The 22,819-nt window shown below is 44.6% G+C and overlaps 1 protein-coding gene across 3 annotated transcripts in view; it reads left to right on the top strand.

The window, feature by feature from the left end:
* Ics (ras suppressor protein 1) overlaps window positions 1-22,058 on the top strand; it is a 60,900-nt gene extending 38,842 nt beyond the window's left edge. For all 3 annotated transcript variants that reach the window (XM_077706172.1, XM_077706174.1, XM_077706173.1), the window contains exons 9-10: window positions 5,096-5,228; window positions 17,525-22,058. In XM_077706172.1, coding sequence (XP_077562298.1) covers window positions 5,096-5,228; window positions 17,525-17,618 — 227 coding nt within the window. In that variant the 3' untranslated portion in view covers window positions 17,619-22,058. The remainder of the gene's footprint in view (window positions 1-5,095; window positions 5,229-17,524) is intronic.
* Window positions 22,059-22,819: the final 761 nt, after the last annotated feature.

The following is a 22,819-nucleotide window of genomic DNA, read 5'->3' as shown; positions in this document are numbered from 1 at the left end:
GAACACTGCTTCTTTTCTCCTTTATACAATTTTCATACACCTCCCTGCTGTATTTTTGTAGTTGTTGTGGCTGCTTGAATGGAGCTGTGAGCGGTGCCACTTTTTCTAGTTAAAAGTCCCGAGTTCTAACTAGGCACGAATAGGACACAATTAGCCGATGGCAAATGACATGACGGGCACTACTATCTAGTACTGCTGCTGCTCATCGGTGCTGAAGATTTTAAAGTTCTTTTCCTCTGACCAAACGTGCTGTGCACTTTCTCAGCCACCTGTGCACAGCTGGGTGTTTGAGGACAGCCTGGCTTTTCCACTTGCAGCTGGAGTTGCGCTTGTACTCTCAGCTTTGGCTGCCGAAGCCTGTAAAAGGAACTGATTCAATTTTCACTTGTAAGTGTTTAAAAAAAAAGAGCACGAAATGCAGAAGCTGCCAAATGGGAATTACCACATGGCATACACCAAGCCCTCTAAAGTCGGTTTTACTAGTGCACGCACCTTCATTGCTGGGAAGACATTTTTTCATGTACGATATTTGCAGTCTGATACGAAAGTAGGAAAGCACTAGAACATTTTGTGAAATACTTCGGAAGGCCCCAAGTACTGATTGATTGCTATTGGTTTCCCCTTTGTAGCGGGGTGATGACATGTCATCTTACCAAAAAGGACTAATATGCCTATGTTTTATACTCTTTGTTTAATACTAGCGCTGCTTGGGGCAGGCACAAAAAGCTTATTAGGCACAAAATGCTTTTTTTCCGTTACAGGTGGTAACTGTCCTAGGCAATATTCCCCTCTCTGCTTTTTGTCCACCAGCATTCTAATCTTCTTTTCGTCCCCTCGACAGCCTTGGCAGCCGTGAAGTTAACTTCCTCTGTGCTATCCTTAAAGGGACCCTGCAACACTCTTTGAACAGTGCAAATAAACCTGCGCGACGTTTAGATTACACTGCCAGGAATACCTGAGCCAAATATTGCACGTTCACGTGAAGCGGTGAGCGCGCAAATCGATGTGAAAGACGCGGAAAAACAAACCGCTCTCTCTTCAGTTGTCCTCATTATGCATGGCCTAAGGGACGTCACATAGGCCATGGCTGCCCGATCGGCTGTCACTGGTCAACTTCGCGGCTAGATTCTCCCATTTCCGTCGTCGTCATCGCTGTGTACGAACCTCTTCTATGCCTGAACCTGTAGGCACAGTTTTGCCGTTTATTTTGTGTTTTGAGTGCGCGCGGAGTTTGAGTGATGCGCTCAATACTTCCCTTTCAACGGGACCACTCGACTACAAACGTTTATTGCTTCAAAAACGCCCTACCAGCCCGAGCGCGCACTTGCGAGCAGGCACCCATGCCTGCTTTTTTGTGGCACCATACCGGAAATAGGCCCCTCCGCGTTGCGGAAAAAAGGAGAAAACTACCCGGCATGTGATATATCGAAGGCCGCCGAAGAGAACGCCGCGAGCCGCCCCCCACTCCGGGAGAGAGCGCGCAGCTTTCGTCGTTTTGTTCGCGTTCGAGTTGAGAGGGAACGATTATGCGCGATTTCTCATCGCGCGTAGTTTCGTTAATTGTGAACGGATTTTCATAATTTTGCAGGAGGAGATTTCTGGGACAATAGACTTTATCCCAAAATACAGTGCTAGTAGTCGATGGCAAGTGTTGCAGGGTCCCTTTAAATCCTAGGGCTTCTGGAAGCCGAATATTTCCCTCATGTAGATTCGGATGGATACTCTCGCATTCTAACACTATCCCTATAAAAAGACAGCTTCTCTGCTATACACAAATGGTTTGCTGGGAAAACACATTTGTATGGGTAAAATGAGAGGTCTTCTACAAAAATATAAAAGCCCTGGGGCGTCGATAGATACCTTCATTAGACCCCATGTATACCTGTGTAGCGCCATGCACCTAACCCACCTGGAGTCGGCTTCATACACGAATGCATTGCTAGGAAAATGCATTTTCAAGGGTAATATGAGGAGTCTGAAAACAGCAGCACCTTGTATTACTGTAAAAGTTCATTAATTTGTGCTCGGTTAATTTTAACTTGCAGTTAATTCAAACTGACACCTGGCTTACGGCACAGCAATGTTTATTTCAATGAGGGAAAACTCCCAAACACGTTGGCATTCACAATGGTTAGTTCGAGCTACCAGCCCCTGGCGAGCTCCTTGGAGATAAAAGTCGACCCATAGCGACTGCAATGCATTGCAAAACAAACCAAATTTACTAGAGACGCAAAACAATGAGACAGAGGCGCAGCAGGACTGGTGGACTCGACTGACTTGCACTTGATTGTCTCTTGATTTTTATGTGCGTTAACCCTGCCAGGTAAAAAAACATGTTCTGGAGCATCAATAGTGTCCTATATTTCGGCCTTAAGGCTCGCTGCTCATATGAATGCATTTCGGTACTTGTTTCTGGTGTACAAGTGACTGATAAAACTATTTCATTTGCCATTCGGGCTTCATTTTCTTAATTCTTGAAATAACCTGCTGCATAGCGCGTAATTCACGCTAACAAGTCCAGATGTGGCTTCTCTGGGCGTTGCCTGCGCTGTGTGGCTAGATGGTTACTGAGTTTAGTGCTCGCCCACTAATTTGAACTCTGCTTATTTGGAACTACGGTAACTTATGGTACCCTCCGAGTTTGAATTAACGTGCTTTTACTGTATTAGCATTTTCATACGAGGCAAAAGTGTGACTGCTCAAGTGTTACAGACAGATGGATGTACTGGTTTTCTTGTTGAGCCCACAGAGAAACGCTCAAGTATTTAAAAAGTGAGGGTGCAAACCGCTTTTGCACTATTGTGTTTGATGGAGAAGGACAGTGACAAGCAGGGGTGACAGATTCACAGGTGCATCATATGGGCATTTTCATTTTGTTATGTGAACCATTCAGGGGTGTGCTCGTATGCACGACAGATGAGGATTCTATGGGAAAAAATAAAAGAAAAATGAAGGAAGCTCACACTAACGCATAAGACTTGAAGGTAGCGAAGCTCTGCGCAACTTTCATGACCATCACGAAGGTTTAAGTCCACGATTGCAGATGATTTGGTTCTTCTTCATTTCCGCCCATTACTCCACCATTGTCACTGTGAGTGTGAGCTTCTCTTTTTTTTTCTGGAAGTGATTTTTTGGAAGGGCATATAACGTGTCTATGCTATGCTATGCTATGCTATGCTATGTCTATGCTATGCTCTGCTATGACGTGTCTTTCTCATTCCAAAGAGGTGTTGCCTTGATTGCGGCAAATGCTGGAGTTTTTTTTTTTTGCCGATCTTGGACAGTCTGCCAAAGTGGGTATGCTTGGCCTGACGAACATGCGCAGGGTACGCTGGGTCATCATGAGGCATGCACACACGAGTGCTAGGCATTTTCTTGGTTTTGTGTGCTGCTGTGCAATCACCGCGAGCCTCACACTCACATTGCGTACGTTCATGTGCACGCAGTCGGCAATTTCTTGGTACTTTTAACTGCAGACACAAAAAATTACGATTTGCTAAACAGCTTTGCTGTTAAAAACTCTACACACACTAGTTTCTGAGTGCCGAAGACTGAGGCAGCCCACGTTGCTTTTATAGCCCTCTGAAAGACCACCTCGATGCATGATGGTCGGCTAGGTGGAGGTTGTTTTGTTGGAGAAAGTGGAAAATACAATGAGTCCCACGTCCGTCCCAGGCACATTCCTGTGGCTGCATCCAAATTTTGTGTAGCTGCCCCAGATTTTTAATATGGTGTAAAATGAGGGATATTGCCCTGATGGCAAGAAGAGCTAACTCAGGTAGGCATGATTGGTTGAGAAAGCTGCCTGGAAGTGAGGGATGGCACTGGTTTCTGTTGGGCTTGTTTAGCTGAAGAGAGGTGCACGCTTGACTGTAAAAGAATTCTAGAGTTCCAGCGAAATGCACTTTCAGTTACAAAACAAATTTGACATGCGTCTGAAGACCACGTGCGAATCTTATATGACTTGAGGGGCCAAGAGCATCAGTGGTGTAAATCAGTCACTGTTTCGCAATGATTCTATTTCAAACAGACAAAGGCAAGCAATTTTGATGTTGATGCAGTGAAAACTCTTTAATTCAAACTCTGTTAATTTGAACTTCCGGTAACTCACGGCCTGGTCCCGGCACAGCCCTGTATATTTCAATGGGGGAAAACTCCCGATAATTCAAAGTCATCGGTATCCAGAATGATTAATTTGAACTATGATCCCCTGGTTTCCATCGCTCCTTGCAAAAGAAGTCAGCCCAAAGTGATTACAATGGGTTGCAAATCCAAACCAAACCACCCGCTAATTCGAACTCCGCTTAATTTGAACAATTTTATGGCCCCCTTTGAGTTCAAATTAACGAGCTTTTACTTTAGTTATTTTCTATCAATACCAATTTGGCTTCTTCCTAAAATTAAAATTTTAGAGCGGCTTTTAAGACTTTGCCTGTGTCTAAATATTTGCTGAAATTTAATCAATACTAAAAGCTATAACGTACATCACATTATCCCTCAACCACAGAAATCACTCGTTCAGTTGTTGGTTTCTGCATTTTGCTTTCCTGCACAACTTCAGCATCACGTGGGAAAGTTGTTTAATAATGTAGTCAGGTTGTGCGGAAAAACCAGGGAAAAAGAATGCACGTGCTTTGCTCCTCTGCCTAGAAATGAACTCCATGGGAACAAACAGTTCATAGTTAACTGGAACCCACAAACATTTTGTGCACATCATCAGTTCAGTAGAAGATTGATTACTAAAAAATTATCACTAAAAAAAAGCAACAAAGTCTCTTCCTTTCTGCAACACGTTTGTGTGGAAGACTTTATTTCTTATTATAGCACTTTGCAAGCCTGTCCAGATTCTAAGAAGTGATCTAGTGTATCTCCAAAAGTATTATCAATTAGTTCCTTAGTCTGTGCCATTGGTTTCTGTGCAAAGCGGCAGTTAGAACGGGGATGGGGCCACTCGAGTACCTAATTAAAGTGGTGCCTGTTATGCTGCCCACCTGTCAAGGCATTTCATGACACACGCAAGTGCATGTTCGGAAGTGGTTGTATTGCCGAGTGGTGTTGTTGAGCAGGGGGTGCCTCCCTCCTTGGGTGCGTGCAGGCAACCTGGACCTGGCCAGCCACCGGTGCGTGGTGCGCATGGAGGACAACCCCTGGGTGGCCCCCATAGCTGACCAGCTGCAGATCGGCGTCTCCCACGTGGTCGAGTACATCCGCAGCGAGACCTACAAGTAGTGAGTCTCCCTTCCTCTCACTCTACCACTCCTGAGGAACCCAGAAATCACCCGGCTGCCTGGCTCTTGAGGGCTCGAAGATTTGGTTAAGCGTCGTAGTACAATGGAATCCCTTTTACTCATACCTCTCTTTCATGCGTTTCTTCATCGAAGTTACAGGGGGAAGGCGTGCCCCACTGTGTAGTGGGCGTTGTTGCGATCCAGGGTAGCGTGGTCGAAGTGGGCCGTGGTTGGTGTCATGCCGGGGCTGTCATGAGTACGAAGTTGATGGAGAAAGGAAAACTTTATACAAGTATTAGCATCTTGATCAGAGTGAACAGGCAGTGTGCTCCTGCATGCGCTGGATTAAATAAACATGTAGGGTCCGTCGCCTTTCTCTCTTTCTTCCCTCTGTTGTCAGGAATGCACCAACCACAAAAATACATGGCTCTGAGGGCAACAACCACACACCCACACAGAGAGGGCGCTTTCTCTCTTGCACAGGCGAATGTCAGGCTGACTCCGGTGAGGCAATCTGCCTAGGGTCGAAGCCCTTCGGACCACCGTTGTCGAAACGTTGGGAGGGCATTTAGGACTTCCTCTGGTAATCCAGTGTTGGCCGGGTCATTGAACAGTGGTGTCTACAGCATTGTCAGCCACACCACAAAGGGCAGGACAACAATGCATGGTACGCCACCGAAGAAGCTGACAGCAGCATGAAGCTTGCCGCTGCAAGCCTTTGTCACCACCTCCTTCGATCAATTCCAGTCATTTAGCTGGTGTGCCGCTGGTGGCGCTTGGGTGGCCATGAAGTCGCTGAAAGCGGTTTACCATATTTACACGATTGTATGTCGACTCGAATGTAGGTTTACCCCAAAAAATTGCAGCTCTCAAAAAAAAAAAAAAAAAAAAAAAAAAGATGTGAGCGCCGCTTAGAAAATCGTATCACAAAGAGAAGCGCTTCCATCAACCTACACGGCGTCTCTACCATCAATGATCGATGCTCCCACAAGAGCCGTGCGCTCACGGTATGCGCTAAATGTTAAAAAAGAAAAGTGTTTGTATAAGCATCCGGAATAACCATGCACCGTGGGTTGAGCGAGAAGAACACATTTGTAGGAGGTGACAACCATCGAAGCAACTGGCAGCGACCACTGTCGCGCGATACCAAAACAAACAACATGGCGGCTGACGGAAGCGGCCGCGCGCGATTTATTTTTGACCGACTAACTACCCACCATCGCGTTCGGAAGTGTACTGAACAATGTGATATGATTTGGGCTACGTTAGCGCTGCGCATTGAATCAAGGGATTCGCTAATACTCATTTTGTTTATTGGAGACAAATAAAACGCTTCTTGACGCGTTTTTGCATGCGATTCGTGCGCGTCGGCGTTGCGTGGGCGACTTTTGCTTCTACTGCTTGTAAGCGTTTTAAGTTCTACCTCGGTATGATGCGTGACGAGCGCAGCAGTGGGAGGAGCCTGACGACTTGCCCCAATGGGGAGGCGCACTCTTAATGGCGGCAGTTTGAAAGCACTCGGGACAGCCGGCTGGCGCCGCCAGAGATAGTTTAGGCTTACCACGGGGGCGGATACTTGATTGCCACTTTCCCTAGCGGCGCGGTTGATGTTTTATAGTGTCGTTTTCGACCACATTATCAGCTCCTTTCTTGCACAAATGTCTTTGTTTGTGCCTTCAGTGATATCTTAATGAGCGGTTAGAAGCGGTTGCTGGAGCTACACGCACCTCTTCGTGGCTGGTGACGCCACCATGTTGCCGCCGCCGATCGCGTAGCGCACAGCATGCGGATGGTATTCGCGGCAGCGTCAGCGCGGCGCATTTTCGCGAACAGAAAACGCCCCATGCGGTTCACACTTTAGACCATAACCATGGGAACGAGGGTGCAAAGCTGTCCCCACCTCGTAGCACCCCCAATTTCTCGTTTCTGTTGCCGTTACTAGTGGTAGACGGTTCGATTTAGATTCTAAGTTGAGCCCCCAACATTGGATTGTCAAATTTGAAAAAAAGGGTCGACCTACAATCGTGTAAATACGGTATGTCTTGCAGCAGCACAGGTCGCTGCCACACCATTGTGTACATGGCACGTCATTTCCCGTCGATGAGGGGGGCACTTGGTCAAAGACAGGCTTGGGTGGTCAAACAATGAACGGATTTTGCAACACCATGGGGACTAGTTAGTAATGCATCACTAGCTCCAGAGCTTAGTCATGATGGAAAGGACCAGAAAAGCACATTGTAGGGCAAGTTCTAAAATCAGAGCGCACTGAACACAATGACGGATCAAGCGCTCACTCTCCCGTTTATTAGAAGCGTCTCCACATATAAATAAAATTGTTTATCACAGAGGGCACGCACACTTGGGCCCCAGACGAGAAAAAAGGGTGAAGTGGGCACGTTCAAGGTCAAGCATCTAAAAACACAATCTTGTGCTGCTAGTGCACTGTTCGCCCTTTTTCTTGAAATAAAATGCTTCTAGCAGTTCCTGGGCCATATTGTTCTTGCTTCTTCGAAGAATTTTAATCTGCTCAAAGAACGGCTTGTATTTCCTCGTTTTGCAATGTGTAAGTAAATGCGCATGCATCTCACTGTTTAGGGACGAATTACAGTATGTTCACTTGCCCTGTCATTGACACATCTGCCCATCTGGCTGATATAGGCCTCCCCACATGGTAGGGGTATCTCATACATAGGGTTGTTTGTCTCCGGGTTTTGTGTTTTTTTTAATTGGGTACTATTTTTCAAACTGATAATCAGGGAGGAATCGGGTTTTTTTTGTGAAACCATTCCAAAATTCGGGTTTTTTTTCAAAAAGGTTAAATCTACAGGTGTACTAAATAAGTGATACATTCTGTTTATTTTATCAGTAGGTATCACGACTTCTTAACTGTAACGCATTAAAATTGGTGTTTGTTTCAAGGATATCATTGAGACGATATCACGGTTATCTAGCAAATACTCTAAAAAAATTTGGCATTTGTTTGGAAATAGATCAGTAATGAGGACAGTAAAGAGAATTGATAACTTCTAAGAAATGAAACATTTTATTCAGAAAAAGCTGGTCATCAATTTTTTACACATCCTTGGTTACGTGTGCAGTCGAACATGGATATATCGAACACGGATATATCGAATTATTGTCTGTATCGAACAGTATGAACATATCTTTGGAAATCCAATGCAAAAGTATAGTGCTGTTTTATGCGTGTATCGAACTCTCAATCACGGGTACATTCGATATATCGAACGCTGCGCTGCAAGTGCCCCTGCAAGTGCGCTTCTCCTGACGGGTTGGATGCGATGATGATGGTGACTTCTCGCGGGCGCTGCTGCTCTCGGTTTCTAGCATTTTTTTTTTTGCGTGTTTGAGCGGTTATCAGTGGTGGATCGCACAGGGGGACCTATGTGGCGTGGTGGGCATTTTTGTCCACGGCCTGTGTTTCGGAGCCATGGTAACGGAAAAACAGAAGAATTTGTATTTAGAACAGTATGTGAACTTATGACGCAGAAGAAGAAGCAAGCGAATCTTACAGATCTTATGTTAAATAAAGTGTGGCGATCGTTGCGCTATGGGTTGAATTTACCGTGCTGTGAGGAACAAATCGATAAACTACCGCTTGTCGCGACTTTGAAAAGCTTTCAGTAACGTGCGAAATTTTCAGATACGCTTCAGGTAGGCATATTTCATATTTCGAATTATCGATATACCGAACTATTTCGTGATCCCCTTGGAGTTCGATATATCCATGTTCCACTGTATTATCATCTGCATGTGCAGCATGTCGGTCTCCATTCGAGACCTGTCCAATCGTTTAACGTATCTGAGCTGGTTCCCAGCTTCTATTGGCTACCAGTGCAGCATTTGCCAGCCTGCGGTATCAAGTGGTAGAGTCACGCCAATACTCAACGAGTTCGAAAGCTGTGTTTGAAGTGCTTGCTTCTAGTAAGTACTGGTTGAAAGCGGCAGACCGTCAGCCCACGATTGTGCAGATGGCTACTTTGAAAAGGTCCATTCGGGGAGAAATTGGGTTTAAACTTCACTCTTCTGAAACATGTTTGGGGTATAAAAATGGGGTAAAACAGGGTTGTACAGGAAAACATAGGATTAAGGATAAACAGGGAACACTTGAGCCATTTAAGGTTTGCAGACGACATAGTCTTGCTGAGTGAGACTGCAGAACACATGCAAACAGCGCTTGAGGAACTACAATCCGAAAGCACGGCCGTGGGGCTAAAAATAAATATGAATAAATCTGAAGTAATGAGGAGTAACCATGCCAAGAACATCTTCAGCTTAGGAAACGGAATGCTTGAAGAAGTAACAGAATATAACTACCTCGGACAGATGGTTACTGCTGACCCCAACCACGAGAAATAAATCCAGCACAAAATAGTTCTGGGCTGGGGAGCACTCGGCAGGCACTCCCAAATAATGAAAAGTAAGCTGTCACTCAAAAGAAAAATCCGCAGCCAGTGCGTACTGCTAGAAATTTGGCCAGTCTGTCATCTGGGCCAGTTTTGCATTGTAACGGTGTGCCGCCGCAGCGATAAAGGTGTGCGAAAAACAGCCCACCGGTCTACTGTGGTGCTCTCTCAGTGCACCAGGTAGAGCACTCACCGCGTTTACCATTGAGGCATTTTTAAGAATAAAATTGCTGTTCTCATAAATAAATTTTTATTGAACAATTATTTGTTTGCTGACTTTTTCTTGCTTGGATTATTTTCTTTAACAATAAAAAGTGAAAAATTAGTGTTGTCTACTTGCACACTGCTTTTATAGCTGTGGTCATCTGCACTCTGCGGTGAGCCGATGATCAGAGGCGTCAACAGTACTGTTCACAGTTTAGAAATTCCTTAACAAATTCATTCAGACCAGAAAAAGTATGCAAAGAAATATTATTGCCAGGAAAAGGTAATAAAACAACCATTGAGTTTTAAGAAAAATTTTCAGTAGCAAAAAGTGCCAGTTTACTGAGAGGGCGCTGCACTCGACCGGTGTGCTGTCGGCTCACGGATTTCATCACCAAAAGGACCCTGCGGAAGGCCTCAGACGACAGACCTGCCAAATTTCCAGGGACTACTATAGTGCTGCTGAGTAGGGGGCCTGGATGATCCCTGGATGTTCCCCCTCGCCTCCGCTCTGTCACGGAGGGGCGGCAGGGAGGAACATCCAGACACGGAGGAGGAAAGAAAGAAGGGACTATACACACACAGTCTCTCGTATCACTGGACTCCCTTGCGCCATGCTGCTGCGCTGCAGCCCCAAATGTGCTTGCTTTGCGCACACGCCAATTGGTTGTCTTGGACAAGACAGGGAGTGCAAATTAGGCGAGGGTGCAAATTAGGCGAGTAAATACAGTATGCAGTGCGGCAACAAAAGAATGGGGGTGTGCTTAAAACTTTTTCCTAAATAAATTGCTGTTTCATTCACACTCAAACTTGACACAAAGGTCACATTTCATTTCTTTTTCTTTTGTGCCTAAAAATGGTGTCGGCACTTACTCGGCACTTACAGCCTCAAAGAATTTTGTGGTTGTGTTGGAAACACAACCACCGTAGAGCATCGGTGCCACCTGGTGTATCTGAAATGAGAAGCGGAATTCTGGTTCATAGGAGGGCGGCGCCCAATGCAGTGGGAGATGAAAAATCTGTCCTCATCGCTTATATAGGAACGTCACAAAAAGTTACTTTGCCGTCGATAGGACGGCAGTGAAATATTTTGCCTTCCCGTGAATTGGCATCACATGCTTTGTTTTACAGCGAAGCTTAACTCTTTCGCTACCGCCGGAAAATTGACCAATTTTAGTGGTCCAATAACACCAGTTTTTCAAAGGTTTTTATATACCATAGTTGTGAAAAAAATATCAAAATCAAAGTTTTTGTCAAGTTGTCGAAAAAAATGATAAAAAAGGAATTGTGTATATCAAACTACCGGTAGTAGAAAAAAATTAGAATATACATTTTGTAGGGAAACATTTCAAAAACACGCCCTAGAAAAAATGTCAACTTGCGCGAAACAGTTTGTCAGATATAAAAAAAAAATGTTAGCACGCCCGGTGCTCATGTCATGCGGTGAAGCCCAACCTTCAATTCAAAATGTGCAATTTCGGGTGGTTTCCTGGAATAAATCTGGCGGTTTGACATTATCAGAGGCACCAATTTGCCCCCACATAACGTAAAAACATCTTGTCAATGGCTGACTTTGCAGTTACAGCGAGCACAATATTTGGGACAAGCACGCGATGCGGAAAAAAACATGCATGAAGTTGAAAACGGAATGCCGTGGCTGATGCTTGTTGTTGTTCACGGTCAGTTATCTCTCAAAACATAAAGCTGAGCTTTATTATCATCTTCTTACTCGCAATTGTAGCCTTCCTCGCAAAAATTAGGTACGATGAGCTAGAATCGTGCCCTGCGACCTTTGGCCAAGTAGCAGTTGCGCGATGAAAAAGATCAGCACAACGAGCCTCCTCTATTGCAGCGCCACCTAACAGTTTTCAAATGAAACAGTACAAAAACTTATTGGAGACTCCGTCCGAATAGACAGTTCAACTAAGCAGCAGCATTAGACACCCGGATATACCCTCGCATGCAAACGAAACTGGAAGGCTAACAGCTGGCAGTGTAAGGCTGGTTTGAAGCGCTGTCCTCGGCGGAACAGATATCTGGTGACTGGGTGTGATCTTTTGACTTGCATCTGAAGTTCTTATCGCAGAAATCGGGTTAGGGTGGGGGGAAATCAGGAGCGGCATGCTTTGTTCGAGGATCAGTTGCGGACGCTCCAGGCGCCATGGCAGGTAGCCTTGAAGTTGGGTAACTGCGTAGTAGCGCTCAATATGAATTTCGCGATGCAGAAACGAAACTGAAACTGTTGTAAACTGTTTGCGAATAGTCCTGGGGTAAGTAGAACTACCACAGAACTTAGAACAACGTGTGCGAAGGCAATAAAACTGCCTAAAATCATAAAGTAGCTTTGCAACCAGGCACTGCTTGACATTTTCAGCCGATTTCTGGGATTATTACTGTCAGAGCGCGAACCTGACGATTGAAAATCGTTTGCTAGTTCCCCATTCACGCCCTGATAGCAAAAAACAAGCGCTGGTGCAGAGTAATTACGAGTTGCATGCATTCTTCGTTGCTAGCAGTGACACGCGATGACCAAGCCCCTTTTCCACACCCAGGTGATTCAAAAGCGTGTCAAAAATCACGTTTCCGTTGCAAAAATGAAAACAAAACTGATTTTGAAAGGTCATTTTCTGATCAAACTCCAAACAGCTTTACTTGTTTGAGCAACGCCTGGAACACTATGAAAAGGCGCTCCCAATGTATCGATCAAATTGATCTATTGTAATAGGCGCGATAGCGAAAGAGTTCAGTGTCCTCACTGGTGCCATTGTACGCCAGTACGCCCTGCAGGAAAGCCACCTTTCTCTGACGAAAATGGTGAATGTTCCTGGGTGAAGTGGAAGAAAAAAAAGGAATCCTGTGGCCGGGATCGAACCTGGGTCCCACGTGTTATGAAGCCAGCCTCTATCCGATTGCTCCATTTCGACATGGTCTAAGTAAACGCCAAGCAGCACGTACCAATTCGCACCAACCACCTTAAGCCCAAACGTTAGGCCTACGGAGTGCACACTCGGGTGTTGCTGTGGGTACTCTAGAAATGTGGCGCGCACCTCCAGATAAGCACATACTCACAGTGTGGGATTGGCCTACCAAACAATCCATTGTGAGAAAGCCTCGCGTTCAGCCATTGTCGTTAGATGGAGGGGTGCATCATATTTTGATATGTGGTGCCGCTGTTCTAAGGTGGTCACGTTTCCAGCATGGCTGCAAATTCTCCATGGGTGAAAAATCAGAGAGAATACTTGAGAGACCCTGACATCACATTTTGTGCAGCTTCTCCCGCCATGTTAGGATGTCCATAAAACCCACCACCCTTTTTCATTTCTCCTTAGCTTTACCTTGCTTGCTCTGCTGCTAATTTCTTTTGAATAGCAGCTGATTGTGCACACAAACACTGAAGGCTAGGGTGGATGCCACAGAATCTATCGGGAGTCAGCCGCATGCACATGCACGCATGCATACGCATACACAAAGACAGACATACAGAGAAATAGCAGGGAAGAAAACGTCCTTTTATGATCCCTGCACAATTGACTGCACCTGCAACATTCAAACATTCATAAAAATAATTGGTCGCCATCCCACCCTGCAAAAGTGGATGTCCAGCTGTTGTAAGCCACCACAAATGATGATGGAAAAGGGTATGAAATGTTTCTCGTCGTCTCAGCAAGCTTGTTGCTTGCGCTCGGCTAGTGTCACTAGATAAGGGTACAGCGTGTCGGCGCTCTCTTCTCCTATTGTTCCGTGCCGTTGCCTTGATCATTGGTCAGTTCACATTACACGACATTTGTTTACACTGTGAGGGTTCGTGGGTGCCGCCATTTTGTTGTTTATGCGTTTTCATCGGTCAACTATGGTAGGCTTAGCATGTCCTCCCTGCTCTGTGGCTGCACGCGACTGATGCCATTCCAAATGCGGTTCAAAGATAATGCGTGTAACAGCATTTCAGCAGCAGAAGTGTGTCCAAAGATGTGGCAAATGCTGGGTCCTGCGTAGCCTGATGCATGCACTCAGCGTCTTAGGCAAGAACTGCTCTATTTAGTGTCACTAGATCCTGCCTAGCCTTTAAAGGAGCCATGAGGACAAAACACAAGTTCGGTTCATTCAAAAGATTGCCTCGATAGAATCATACTGACACCACTGTTAACGCGCACTTCACTAAACTAAGCTGTATAATTAGGAAAAAAGGGATTGGCCGTGCGACCCACTAGCTCATTTCCCGCAACAGAAACTATGATGTCATGTGCCCAGCTCTGCGATTGGCTGAGGCCGGCAAAAGCAAACGCAAATTATGCACGGCTTATAGGCTTTTCGAACGAACTATTTGCGCTTAAGTGTAATGCATATTCATTTTAGAGCAGTAAGAATGGTGCGGTAAACAATGAAAGTTACGAAAACGCACGTAAGCATAGAAGTACCGATGCGCACTGCTGTTGGTACTGGGCGCACTATGCTTGTTTTAGCTGCACAGCACTCTGCCGCTTTGAAGTTTTTTACAGGACACTGGCCGATTGGCGTAAGCGGCGTTGTCTTACGTGACCCTGTTTGTCGAGGATACCCCAGGTTTCACGAGACGATCACTTTTTACACTAACGAAAACAAGCCAGGTGCAAATAAGCTCAAAAACAAAGCAATGGCGGACAACGGTTCGTGGATGACTATAGCAGTGCCATCTGGGAGGGCTGACGGACAGCAAGGCCGCAAACCCGAATAACGCAGTGTAAGTTCGCTTGAATACACATGCTTCTGACGTCATTGCTGACATTACGAAAACCCATGACTTGGCGCGAGAATCAAAATTTTAACCTAAATTGATCAATTTCTCAGTGAACACGGCAGCATTTGCTGCCGGAAAAGCACTGGGGGCACTATAAAACGCGAAATCTTTCGAATAAAACAAACTTGTATTCTGTCTTCATGGCTCCTTTAAAGATAATCTGCAAACATTATCTTTACCAGGAGCACATGGGTTGGGGTCCTATTGTTCACAGGCGCCTTATCAGCCATAATGCAGTTTCGATGCTTGTTTTGTGGTTTCCTTAAACGAATTCTGAGCTCTATGCTGTATGCTGATTAGCCTGACGCATGCGCTCGGTGTCTTAGGCCTTGGCGTTTTTGCCCTTGAAGGTTGTTTTTGCCCACAGTGATGAAACTGTTGCAGGGTAGAGGTATACAGGTGTGCTGTAAAATTAATATGGCACTCAATCACATCACGTTTACTACGACGTAAGGTTCACCACTAACCATCAAGCTTTGGTTTTTGTTTTCTACCTGTGCTTAAGGGGGGACACTGGTCTTAAAACAGCCTCTTTTAATTTTCTAGTGAACTTTGTAAAACTTGTCAGTCTTGCTGCTTTTCTCCCACTGATTTCAGATATGCCATTATTTTCTCAGTAGGTCAATTAGTTCCCAAAATAATTAGCACTAATTAGCCATTTTTAGTCGAGCAATAGACAAAACAGTGTTGGTCATAAAACTGTAATCTTTATATTTTCCAATACTATGAACCCTGATGAGTGCAATAATCAAAACAGTTTTTTGATGCATCGCTTGGAACTAATTTTAAAGCTCATTAAACTTTCGTAGCACCAGTGGCAAGGAGCCATTTTGAGTGCCCATTTCAAACACCAAAGTTTAACGGGCTGTAAAATTAGTTCCAAGCGATGCATCAAAAAACTGTTTCGATTATTGCACTCACCAGGGTTCATAGTATTGGAAAATATAAAGATTACAGTTTTATGACCAACACTGTTTTGTCTATTGCTCGACTAAAAATGGCTAATTAGTGCTAATTATCTTGGGAACTAATTGACCTACTTAGAAAATAATGGCACATCTGAAATCAGTGGGAGAAAAGCAGCAAGGCTGACAAGTTTCACAAAGGTTGCTTGAAAATTAAAAGAAATTGTTTTAAGACCAGTGTCCCCCCTTAAAGTATATCCCCCCCCTATTCCACCTGCCCATTTTCAATTTTTTTTAAAAATGGAGCCAAAGGTTACATGGCCCTGAGGCAATGCACATCTGCCAAACCAATTACTTAAAATAGTTACTGGTATGTTGAAGCTCCCCATTTGGTTGCGCCATGTACAGCCCCCACGTGCCACCATTGGAACTTGGAACAGCTAGAGACGATGAAAGGAAGATGGGATAACATCATGTTAACTTTCCCACTCCGGCGCCGTCGGATTCGCGCCGATGAAATCATCGGTAGCCGGCTTCCGATGATTTCAAATCTCCCGCAAAATCTAAAACCCGCGCTCCACAGACAACTATCGCCATCTGGTGTGTTCATTGGCAACTTCTCGTTCAGTTTTGGTTTTTATGTGTCGCATGTGGTGGCGGTGTAGCAAGAGAAATTTGAACCGAAGGTAGAGGGGATTAGGAGGAAAATGGCGTCGGTTTCGTGCCGCGCTCCGCACAGTCGGACTGCTGTAGCAAGCACTTTGGCAGCTCCTGCTGTCGATTTTTCTGATTCCAGCAGCAGTGATGGGTCAAGCAACGATGTGGGATATTCAGATTTCAGTTTGGACGATGAAGCTCCGGTTCAGGTGCCTCGCACTTCAACAAGCGCTGGCAGGTAATTTTGTTGTGACTTCGCGCTGTATTTAAAACAAAACGTGCTTCTTATCTGACGACTGCGATTTTACTTTTGTGTTTAGGGTCTCGACAACGTACGGCCAGGATATTTTGCCAAATGCATCGTGCCGTATCACGCTATCACCTTCAAGATAACCTGGCACTCGTGTCAGATTAGCGCTGTAGGGCGATGCGTGACACTTCTCGAGAGTACTGGATTTTTTTTTCTTGTTTTTTACCACCGAACTGATAAGGATATTGTGTGAGAACACAGAAGAGTATGCTTGGATGCACATTTTACAGAGACTCACTCACCCTTCAGTGCCTTTGCAGCGTGGCACAGCCGTCAGTTCCGCTAGGTTGACGGGCTCTCAAAAATCCAAAACTTGGTGTACACTGTTGATCTATATATTTAATCATAGCCAAATAAAGCAGGAACAATTTGTATATCTTAAAATTCCTGAAATAATTTTTAGTCTCTGTAAAATTGCCAATTTGTGTTTTTCGTATACTTTTCTTGGGGGCTTTTTTCTGATTACTTGACAAATAAACTGTAAGTAATTGTACCTTTAACAAAACTGCTGCTTTGTGTTTGAAAGAGCGATCTATGAGCTACAATTTCATGCATAGCAAAGCTGGGTGTATCCAGTAGCTCAAGAGAAAAAAAATGTTTTGTGGAAGCACTCAAAATCGGCCGTTTTTCCGCCGTAAATAAACAGTTAAGGACAGACCAACGGAGTCTTCTGATGATATGCCAGCTTGGACAGAGTGTGCAGTGATGGTGGTTGTGACGCGCGCACTGTGGCGTGTGTTGCTTGCACCCTTGCTCTTGAGATTTTTCTGTTGCTGGTGGTGATTATACGTGCAAAAATATGGCACCCCCTCGTTGGTCACTGTCTCTTGTGGGAAACCCGATCAGGCTGCCGAGGTTCGTTTTTTGCCCACATTAGTGATAAGCGAGATGACCGTCACAGCCTCTCACAACTTGCCCCAGTAAATTGTCATTCTGAGGGCAAAAAACCTTTCTTCTTTTTCTTTTTTTAAATCTTTTCCTGGATATCTTTCTAAAACTTCTGCCCTTCTCTTTCATTGCAGTGTGTATGGCCGCAACACGCACAGCAGCCTGTCGCCACCACCCAAGAAGACTGACAAGAACAAGAAGGCAAGCAAAAAAAGGGACCACAACTGAGCACTCGTTCGAAGGGTAACTCGATTAGCATCTCTGGTGCTCACACAGTTAGTGGCCTTTTTGATGCTTAACCATTCTCGCCTCCATGACAGCGAAACCCCAGCGCAGGCTCTGGTCTCTATAGATTGCTGCTACACCACTAATGGAATACGGCCCGAATGGATAGGTAATGAAGAGCAGTGCACGATCTTTAGCTAAGAAGCATGGGCTTAAAAGCGAGTCATAAAAAACATCACTGCGGAAAGCTAAAGAGTAGTATTGTCACTTCTGAGACTAGCTCTTGTGTTGATATTCTTGTGGAAATGGCTCAAAGTAAACTGAAAGCTCTTTCATAGGTTTCTGTAGCGTGATCCGATACTACATAATTTTGCTGAAGACAGCTGGTCAGTTTGTATCGCTAGTGGAAGCCCACTGATGCGAGGTACGGTGACTTCTCAAAAACGCACAAGGCAAAAAGTCTTTGACAAGAAGTCCTAGAGATTGAACCTGCAGTTGCCAGTGCTTTTTGTCACCAACAAGAAGCTGTGTTCTTTCTCCCTTGCTATGCATACCAAAGTGACTTTAACTGCTTTGCTGTCCAGTTCGCTTGTGCACTTAGTGATTGAGCACACCAACTTAGCATGGTTTGAGGTGTTGAAAGCATAGGCGCAGCTGTAAACTCGTTTTTCAAATTCAATCGCCAACAGTGGTGTCCCCTAGCAAATGATGTTTACCAGCTTCAGAAGGCACTAGGCATTCATGTTATTTTGACACTGCAGTTGTGGCTATATAATAACCGGTTTCGTGCCATCAAATATACGAAATGCAAAATTCAAATCTATTGAACAAAGAACCAAGTTCCTTGCATTTACATTCATCAGCACTACACTGTTGCTGGTGTCATATGGAGCCTCTGCTTCTACCTGTTGGCACACTTCCTGCTGTTTGCTTCAAGCAAGAAGCTGTTTTGAGAGTCAGCCTACATTATTTAGGCTTTTGTTGGTACTGAACCCAAGGCGAATGTACTTTCTGCTCATGCTGTGCACGTAGTTTGGGGTGCTGTGTACACCGTGCTATCGGCAGTCAGTGGCACCAAAGTAAGCGCTGCTGTTGGTGTAAGTTTCCTTGGTTTTTGAAATTCAAGTTCTTGTTGCAATGTTTGAAAAGCAGCAAGAGCAATTCAAAACTTCTACCAGTTTATTGGTCACGATGCACTAGATCAGAAACTACACCAACATACAAGACTTAAAGGAAAACAAGAGAAAATGTAGCATTACATGTGAAATTTCAGCCACCGAGAAGCATTACTGGTATAAAGTTTCAGTGTTGCCATAGGCAGGTTATGTGTATGCCTGCTATGGAAGTGCTGCTGTAAGGAAGGTAGCACTTGTAAAAGCAAAAGCTTTGTGCAACTCCCAAGCAACCACCAGATGTCCGTCGGCCGTCCAGTGAACGTCCGTTCCGGGCCTAGCGGACGTCCGCCGGATGTCCGTTTCAGAGCTGGTGGACATACCATGTATGTCCATGGGACATCCGGATTTACCGCTTCTGTGCGTCCATTCGTACGTTTGGAATGGGATGTATTTTGGACGTTCAGTAAAAACTTGCAGAATCACAAATTGAGAAGCGTGTTCCTACAATGAATACTACACCGCACAACACCAACGCACTACTGGGCAGATGAGTATACAGGAACACAGTGAATTTGCTTCACATGTAATGGAGCGGTTCTCAATTCTTATATGCTTTCCCCATAGAGATCATCATTGGAGTCGGTGAGGGGCTGCAAAAAAGTTTTAAAAAATTCGGCTTAATTTTAGTAACACACAGATGAAACTTCAGATATACAAGTCAGGGTGTTGATGTGCAAAAACTTCTCAATTGAAAAGCAGAGTAGCCTTTCTGTTTTAGCTTTTATATTCAATTTGCACCATTATTTGATGGTTCGTGGTAACTCTGTATGCCCACGAGTGGATGTTCTTCGGATATACGAAAATGTATATCGTTTGTACGTCTGTTGCTGGATGTCCAAAATACGTTCACAAATGTACATCCGACATTGACGTACAGTAGTGGTTGTCCAAATTTGGCATTGGACATTTGGCTGTTTTTCGGATGTCTCATGGACATCCGTGGTTGCTTGGGCTATAAATAATCGCATGAAGGCTTTGCAGCGAGCACATTTTTTTCAGCCAAGTGTTCCTCCAGTGTATTTCGATGGAGATGTGATGGAGATGTTATAATGTTGAATCGAAAAGAGATGACTGTTCACTACTGCTTGCAAATACTGCCCACGTTGTTACATGCATGCCTCGTTTTTGTGTGACATTTTAGAAATTTTGAGCTAGTGCCGGTCGCTATTTTTTATGGCTTCCTTTCTAGCTCCAGAAATGATGCCAGCATTCTGCACCATACACTTAGGGTGAACAGCTCTGCTATTATTATTTTTTCCTTATGCATGTAGCAACATTCATTGATCTCTCTCATCATTTCTTGAGAAACTTGCATGATGTGTTTATGGTGTTACTTGGAAACCTTTGTTTCTTATGAGCTCCAATACACCAATATAACCGGAGATTATTCAAGATACTTTATAATTGAAGCTGCTATAAAGTGCTGCATATCTGCACTTTGTGTTTTCTATGTGGGCTTGATGTCTTTGCGGCTTGTTGTTTCTAGGTGGTGAATTAGTCACCTTTGCAACATACGAATTTTACTGGCACCTGTTGGGTGCATAGTTTTTTTAACATATATATTTGGTCAGCTGTTTGTATGCCATCTTACAAATATTGCAAGTAAGTGCTTGACTTCTGTAGTTGTGACTTGTGCGGCTTCAGAGTTGACGGATTTATTCGGAAGAAATTGAGAAATGTGTGAATGTTGTCAGGTCGTGACCTCAATGAGGCTGTAGCGTCTTTTTGAGAGTGCCTTGCATTATAGACCGTTTCTCTTCTAGACATGGTACTGGGAAAGAACAAATGTTGTTCTCTCTAGGACTTGGGCTTTTGCCAGATGCCTTCTAAACTTGGCTACCTGAGGCGAGTTTTAGTGCTTTTAAGGTGCCTAATCATTTGTACTGCGATCAGTTAGTGCTTTATTTATGTGCCATGCGGTGAGGAGGCACAGGAGGAAGGAGAATCACTGAGTACAGTAAACTTCGATTGGACCAAATTCAGCAGGTGAGGGAAAAGGATTGCTTTATTAGTGAATGTACGCTCAACTGACATCAGCACACAATGCTGTGTTTTCGGAGATTAAAGGGGTTTGATGCACCTAAAGGAAATGGAAACTTATATCGTGCATAAGTAGGCTCATTTACCTCCTCTTGCTTTATCTTTTGTTTTCTTTACATTTTAGTAGACCTAAAAAATGTGCTAACTTTTAACTTTTATTAGTAGCCCTGAAAGATGTGCTTTTTTTAGTGTCCAGGAGGACTGCATTTATAAGCTGACTTCGTATGTCCAAGCTCTGATGTGCTTCCGCTGGCAAAGCAGCCTGCCAAGATGCCAAGCGCTTCCCCACTGTTGATATTTCTCAGTCTAAACTGATTGACAAGCTGCCAGGCTGCTAGTGCATCCTTTGCATTGTGGGGTTCCTAGCGCAACAAGCTGAGCTGGTGCTAATTGCCACCGTGTTTGAGACAATGCTCCTGATGCAACTTGAGTGTGATTTGTGCGTGTGCCAGAAGAAGGAGGGGACAAGAACATGCTTGGAGAAGGAAAGTGGGGCTTTCAAAGTGTGCTGCTGCTGCTCAACTTGTCCCTGGCTGGCAGTTGACGATTCGGGTGCCGCGAAGCCTTACAATTGAAGCCTTTATTCATTGATGGGGCGTTTTATGCTGACGCCATCAGTGTGGCACCCTGTAGGCATGGTGTATTGGTGCCACGCTTGTATCTCTGAGGCCATTTGCTTGTAGGCTGGATCAGGGGGTTACAATGTTTGATGTATAACTGTAGTGCTCTGTTATTCCGGTATGCATTTAACTTGTGCGCATATTTATGGCTTTGCTTGCTCTTTTGTATCACTGCAAAGTGTGATGAGCAATATTTCCTGGGCCCTTTTTTTCCAGGGAGGCAAAACTGTATTGTCTTTGTTCTCGTTGTTTGTATTGTGTATCTGTTGATGTAGTTTTTATGAGCCGCTGTCCGCACGCCATATTTGCTGTTTACATTTGCTTTTTTGTCCTGAAAGGACTTTTGCTTGGCCTTTACCTTCAGCTTACCTTCATAGGTTTGGCATGCGAAGGACAAATGTAACGCAAGTGCAATCCGTTTTAAAAACTACTGTAAAACTAGAACAAATGCAGAGTTGATTATTAAGTAAGTGCCTGCCAATTTAAAAGTTGTTGCATTGTTTGCAATAGTGCTCAAGTCTCAGAGCTGTCACTATTGTATGCGCAATCATGTTATTGCCTAATACCGTACTAGTCGCACATGTTAAATAAAATTTTTGAACTATTTGTTTCTTTGTTGGCTTTCCTCATTGCTCCAGTGTCTCGTACTGTATAGTTGCATCAGTTACAAGTTGTCAACTTGGTGATGCCTTTCATGCTTGGATGTTGCTAGCAACAAGACATCTTACGTCAGAGATATCTTTGATGGTGACCACCAAGGCACATTCATTGAAGGGACCAGGAAGATAACATGAAACTTTTCTTTATTTGAAAAACTGGGCAGTTCATACTTCCCTACAATCTGGGTTGGCGGAAAATGATGTTTCCAATGCAGAGAAATTAGCATGCGAAAGGGCAGATTTCCAGATTCCCACTCGTGCCCTAACGTCTTTAATGTACCAGATTCCTTTATGATCTACATGGAAAAGCAGCAGAGTGGGATTGAAAGAGCGATCACTACACATCACGGCACATAGTCCAGCTGTAACTGGAAACCAACCTCCTAATAAAACCTGGGGGAGTGTTTCACCTCCACAATAGCATGGCCATGGGTACAGTGCTTCGGCACACGTTAAAGATCCCCAGGTGGTCAAAATTAATTTTCTGCCCCAACTCCCACACCAGCAGGCGTTCCGGTGTCCACCCCTAGGTGTGACAATTTACGCCTGCTGGTGGTCTTTCCTTTCCTTTTTCTTGACAATAAATTAATTCATTCATTCCACAGCCCTCCACTACGGCGCGCCTCATCGCCTGCATTGCGTCGGCGTGTTAAACCCTGCAATCAATCAATGGGTACAGTGCTTCCTTCAACAAACCTCAAGCTTAGGTT

The sequence above is a fragment of the Haemaphysalis longicornis genome, unplaced genomic scaffold (assembly GCF_048455015.1).
Source record: "Haemaphysalis longicornis isolate Haplotype H1 unplaced genomic scaffold, Haemaphysalis longicornis Haplotype H1 scaffold_4, whole genome shotgun sequence".
Taxonomy (NCBI): domain Eukaryota; kingdom Metazoa; phylum Arthropoda; class Arachnida; order Ixodida; family Ixodidae; genus Haemaphysalis; species Haemaphysalis longicornis.
This window is presented reverse-complemented; position numbering and strand designations above follow the sequence as displayed.